Below are 6,508 nucleotides of genomic sequence, written 5' to 3'. Positions count from 1 at the left end.
ATATTTCCTCTATAGATAATACTCACCACTGAGTAAACTATTTAGTTTGCCTTGAAAAAATATCTACATTTGTAAAATGCAATGAATACATATCGACCATATCATATTTAAATTAACATTTAGAAGAAAGACTGAAACATGCAATGTGAGCACAATTGAAGTTATTAGGAAAATTTCTTAAAAGACAGAATAGAATATGTTTGATGTAACGATATCACCTCATAGATATCAACAGTGCTCACTTCAAGAATGATGCTATAACTAGTAATGTATTTCTAGCAAACTAGTATATTATGCAATGTTTCTCATATGTGTAATGCAGACTGAATTAAGAGCAATGATGTACATTAGAAAATGTTGTCAATCAGTAGTTATTCTTTAATTTTGCCAGAGCCTCTTTTACGTCTTTGTTCCTCAGGCTATAAATCAGAGGGTTCAACATTGTAATCACCAGGGTGTAGAAGAGTGAGGTCATTTTGTCTTGATCTAGAGAGTAGGAAGAACTTGGGCGGAAACACATAAAGAGCATAGTCCCCTGGAACACTGCTACTGCAGTCAGATGGGAGGCACAGGTTGAGAAAGCTTTAAACCTCCCCTCAGCAGAGCAGATCTTCAAAACTGATGATATGATGTAGCAATAAGAGACAAGGACTGCAGAAATGGTACTCAGCTCAATAAACCCAAAAATTGTGAATATAGCTAACTCATTGGCCTCTGTATTTGAGCAAGATATTAATAGAAGAGGAGGAACATCACAAAAAAAGTGGTTGATCTCATTGGACCCACAGAAACACAAACTGAAGGCCAGGGTTGTATGTATCAAAGCATCTGCTGTTCCCACCAGGTAAACCCCAGCCATAAGGAAGGAGCACAGCCTGCTGGACATGTTCACTGTGTAGAGCAAGGGATTGCTGATGGCCTGATACCTATCATAGGCCATCACTGCCAGCAGTAGACACTCAGAATCTGCAAAGACACAGAACGTAAAAAACTGCAGAGCACAACCAAAAATGGGAATTGATTTCTTCTTAACTAAAAGGTCCACCAACATTTTGGGTCCAATTGCTGTGGAATAGCAGAGGTCACAGAAAGAGAGGTGGCTGAGGAAAAAGTACATGGGTGTGTGCAGTTGAGTGTCCACTCTAATTAAGATGATTATTCCAAGATTTGCCAGAAGATTAATGAGATAAACAAGTAGGAGTGTGGTGAATAAGGCCACTTTCATGTCAGGGTTATTGGTAATTCCCAAGAAGATGAATTCACTTACAGAGGAGCAATTTTTCTTGTCCATTTTCTTGAATAAACCTTAAAATTAAAAGATATATGTTCACAATACTTTCATCATGAAAAACATTACTTTAACACCAAATTTACTTTTATCTTCAGAAATACGTGTTATGCTTTAATCTTCAAGTTAAATAATCTTGTATTTAATTTTATGTATTTAAATAATATGTATTATGAAATTTAATAATGTTTAAATGATAATACTTAAAATAATAGTATTTAATATTAAATAAAGTAATTAGAGACATAAAACATTTATTATGATGTTGGTTAAGTTTAATAATTTATCTCACAAATTAATTAATATACTCTGGAATGTAGAATGTGTTCTTGACAAATTCTACTCACTACATTTCAATTTTCCTGAATTAACTTTCCTAAACAGGAATTATATACTTATTATATTATCATGAGATAGACCTATAAAATAATATAAATTGTCTGAGGGGCAAGGTATTGAAGTTTCAAATGCATTGTAATATTCACAGTCATTATAATATTAATATTCACAATAATTTATACATAAATATAAATTGCTTATAATTATTTTATAAATGATTTCCAAAACATCAATGCTTAGTGAATAATGTTGATTTAAATATGATTATCATATTCCTAATCAAAATAAGCATAACTACTTTTTACCATTTGTGATCAAAATGTTATTTAGTTTATGGTAGGTAACAAACAAATTCTGATTACTTTTTCTTCTGATTATATGTGAAGATTTGACCACCATACTTTTTGAATATTTGCTGGGTGGCTTTAAAACCAAAATGAAAATCTTATAATAAATCAAAGGAAAAAACTGAAAAGTAGTATAAGAAACATGAAATCACATGTTCATATGCACAGCTTCAGATCTTGTGTACTTAATATCAAAAACATAAAAACAAGAGAACAAATAAAGACTATCAAGATATACTGGCCTCATGCATATGTGCAGTTATTTAAATTTTTATGATTTCCCAAGTATTTGCATACCTGATAATTATGGACTTAGGTAATATAAATAATAAAATACAGAGATAAATCTTTATAAGAGAATTTGCCTATTTATATGTAGATCAGTCATACTTTAAATTTATGAATTATTATTTAAATATATTTCCATAATTATAATTTTAATAAAGTTTTATTAAAAGGTAATCAGAATAAAGATAAAAAGATAGTCTTTGAAGCTCCACATGTATCTATACACGGATTGAAATTAATAGAGTATTTTCAAATAAAGAGATGCAATTAAAATATGGTTTCATAAATATAAATAAGTGCAATCAGAATATTATTGCTATTTATTTAGAATAGTATTTTAATACATTTTAAATATACTTACCCAAATAGGCTATATAGCTGATTAATTTAACAACTGCTTATTTCTTTTCTGAAAGGGCAATTTGTAACATTATATTATTGGATTTGGATTTCAGGAGCTTACCTTAAGTGAGTTGGTCTTTGATAGCAGATTATAAGACAGCATTACATTATTTCATGTTACACTTGGGACTCATGTCTCTGTAGCCTCTTCCCATTAGGCTGTGCTGCTATAAAAACATTGGTTAATTTTCCTCATGGTCTTTGATTCCCCTGTGAGTACATGAAGCTTCTCATTAAAGTGATAACGTTTACTTCTTACTACTGTCATCAACTTGATATGTCAGAATGAAAATTTCAAGTTAGTTTTATATTGTAAAATAAATATGTACATATTTTATGTAGTATAATATAATTTGTGGTATTATCATTTAACTGAACCAGAAACTTAAAAAGTTAAATCATTTAATGGATGTAGTCATTTCCAAGACACTTGTGTTCCGTTCCTTTTTCCACTTTTCGAATGCTTCACTGCTTCAGTGAATGTAACTTTTGAATATTTCATTGGTATATATTCCATTGACTATATAATTGACACTCAACAGTGAGACAATTGCTTGATTTTTAGAATATCCACATAGTGCATACTCTTTACACTTTCTGAATGTGCTCAATTGTTGTCCCTCCAACATATTTTCCTCTTCCAATCCCTGGAAGCTTTTATGAGTTATTTCTTAGTTGCTTTTACGTTTTTGAGCACTCTTAGTTAAGACTTAGTCCATTTTTAATTGCTTTTTGACATTTTTTTGTTTTGATTCCTTATGTATTCCTGATAATAATCAATTGTCATGTGTACAATTGATGAAATTTTGTATTTTTTTTGTAAGTTTCCTTTTTACTTGGATGACTATTTCCTTAGCCAAAGATTTGGATTTCATGGTTTTCACTTTGAATTTCAATTTTGCCCCAATTCCTATATAAACACCTTCTTCTTCAAAATATGCTTTCTGTTTCTATATCTTGCAAGACATGGACTATGTTTTTCATTGATTTATTTGCAATGATTCTCTAAGTATCAATATTTAAACTATAAAAAATAAAATTTGTACAAATGGAGTTTAAGAGGATATATCAATGCATATTTTAAGGCAGAAATTCTGCTAATTTCTATATAACTAACCAATTAGAAAAGAAATATGCTATCTGTTCTTTATTTTTAATTAATTAATTAACCTATTTACATCCCAAATGCTTCCCCCTCCCCAGTCCTCACCTTACTGAGTCCCTCTCTCACACCCTTCCATTTTCCTATGAGAGGGTGACCCTCCATTTATCTCCCTATTCTGGGTCATCCAGTCTCGACAGGATTATACACATCCTTGCTCATGGAGGCCAGACAAGGTAACTCTGTTGTGGAACTTATACCACAGTAAGGCTACAGCTTTATGGAAAGCCTCTATTCCAGCTGTTGGGAGAGCCTCATAGAGACTGAGCTTCATGTCTGCTATGTATGTGTCAGGAGCCTTGGTCCAGCCCTGTGTGTTCTGTGGTTGATATCTCTGGGATCCAGATAAGTTTACTCCGTTGGTCTTTCTGTGAGGTTCCTATTCTCTTCAGGACCTTCAATCCCTCCCTCTACTCTTCTTTAAGAGTCTCTGACTTCTGTCCAATATTTGGGTGTGGGTATCTGCATCTGTTTCAGTCAGCTGTTGGGTAAATTCTCTTAGAGGACAGTTATCCTAGGGTCCTGTCTTCATGAATAACAGAATATTACTAATAGTGTCAGGGATTGGTGCTTGCCATGGGATTGTTCTCAAGTTGGGCCAGGTTTGGTTGTCCATTACTTTTGTCTCTGTTCCATCTGTGTCCCCGCATTTCTTTTAGTCAGGGCAAATTTTGGGTTAAAAGTATTGTGGGTGGATTGGTGTCATCAGCTCTCCACTGGGGTTCCTACCTGGCTAAAGGTAGTGACCTCTTGAGGTTCCATGTCTCCACTGTTAGACATCTTAGCTAATGATAACCTGCAGTGAATTCCAAGAGCCTATCCCATTCCAGGTTTCTGGGACTTCCTAAAAATTCCTCCCACCCGAACACCAGGAGAGACAAGATAGAGTGCCAGAGGGCCAGGAAAGTGAATTTAAATATTCAGCTGGAATTAATTTTGGTACAGAGTCACAGGTACAGGTCTAAATCATACTTCTGCAGGTGGGCACCCAGTTTTCCAGTACCATTTGATGAAGATACTGTCTTTTCTCCAGTGTAGCATTTTGGCATTCATGTCCAATTATCAGATGCTAATAATTATGAGTACTCATGCTTAAGTATTCTATATTATTGCATTGGTCTAGATTTGTATTTTTTGCAAATACTATACTGTTTTTTATTTTAGCTCCGTTAAATATAATGAAATATGGACTGATGATATCTCAGCATGGCTTTTTATAATTCTTTATCAATTTTAAGATGTTTCCCTTTTCTGTGAAGAATGAGGTAGAGCTTTGATTGAGAATGTGTTGGATCTGTAAGCTAGTGTTAATAGAATTCTCATTTCACAGTATTAATTCTACAGTATGACACAATGAGAAAATGTAAGTTGTGTGCTATTAAACTGCATTAATAGTAAAGTAAAATAGTGAAACCTCAGATAAACTTAAAAGAGGATTACAACACCTAAAAAAATGTATTCTAGTTGGCAAGTAAGATGGCTCAGTGAATAAGAATGCATAATATGCTTACAAGTTCAGTTTGTAACACACACTTCAGATTTCTCATTCTCTAATTTATCTGTATCTCTAGGGAATCCAACACTAGCTTTTCAAATCAAGGGCACTATTGTTGTCTCCCTCCAACATAATTAAAAGTAAAATAATTCCTTTGAATTATTTGATGTCTTGGAAATTTGGGTCACAGTGACTTTTATTGTATTTAAAATACTTATTTATAGAAAATTAATACATAAGCATTAACTTCATTACTATATTATAAAATAAATATTTAAATGGATCCTGAGATTGAAGAGAAACATCTATTCTATAATGTATATTCAGTAGGAAATATTTTCTTTTTTTTATTTTTTTATTGGATGTTTTACTTACATTTCATATGTTGTCCCCTTAACCCATCCCCCGCCCAACCAGGAACCCCCTATCCCCTCACCTCTCTTCCTTCTTCTCTGTGGATGTAACCTCTATCTACCCCCCCCCACTTCCACCTCCCCACCCTCAAAATTCCGACCCTCTGGGGTGTCCAGCCTTCATGAGGTCAAGGATCTCTTCTTCCACTTATGCCCAGCAGGGCCCTCCACACTAATGTATTCAGCTGAAGCCCTGAATCCCTCCCTAAGTGTTCCCAGGCTGGTGGTTTAGACCCTGGGTGCTGTGGTTGGTTGGTATTGTTGCTCTCCTCATGGTGCCACAAACCCTTTCAGCTCCTTCAGTCTTCACTCTAACTCCTCCATTGAGAACCCCATTATCAGTTCAATGGTTAGCTCTGAGCATCTGCCTCTGAATATGTCAGACTCTTGAAGACCTCTGAGGAGACATCCATATCAGGCTCTTATCAGCATGCACTTCCTGACTTCTACATCAGCATCTACCTTTGGTGACTGCACATGGGATGGATACTCAGGTGGAATGGTCTTCAGATGGCCCCTCCTTCAGTTTCTGTCCCTCACATTGTCTCCATGTTTGCTCCCTTGAGTATTTTGTTGCTCCTTCTAAGAAGGACCGAATCACCCCCACTTGGTCTTCCTTCTTTATGAGCTTCATGTGGCCTGTGAGTTGCATCTTGGGCATTTCAAGGTTCTGGGCTAATATCCAGTAATCAGTCAGTGAATACCATGTGTGTTCTTTTGTGATTGGCTTACCTCACTCAGGATGATAATTTCTAGTTCCATCCATTTACCCAA

At 34.5% G+C, this 6,508-nt stretch overlaps 1 protein-coding gene across 1 annotated transcript; it reads right to left on the bottom strand.

Annotated features, from left to right (window-relative positions):
* Window positions 1–364: 364 nt before the first annotated feature.
* On the bottom strand, window positions 365–1,297 carry LOC114637394 (olfactory receptor 5W2-like). Its single transcript, XM_028785622.1, has one exon. The coding sequence runs from the start codon at window positions 1,289–1,291 to the stop codon at window positions 365–367; it is 927 nt and encodes a 308-aa protein (XP_028641455.1). The 5' UTR covers window positions 1,292–1,297.
* Between the last annotated feature and the right edge of the window lie 5,211 nt (window positions 1,298–6,508).

The sequence above is a fragment of the Grammomys surdaster genome, unplaced genomic scaffold (assembly GCF_004785775.1).
Source record: "Grammomys surdaster isolate TR1022 unplaced genomic scaffold, NIH_TR_1.0 125284, whole genome shotgun sequence".
Lineage (NCBI taxonomy): Eukaryota > Metazoa > Chordata > Mammalia > Rodentia > Muridae > Grammomys > Grammomys surdaster.
The sequence above is the reverse complement of the archived record's forward strand: the minus strand, read 5'-3'. Positions and strand labels throughout refer to the sequence as shown.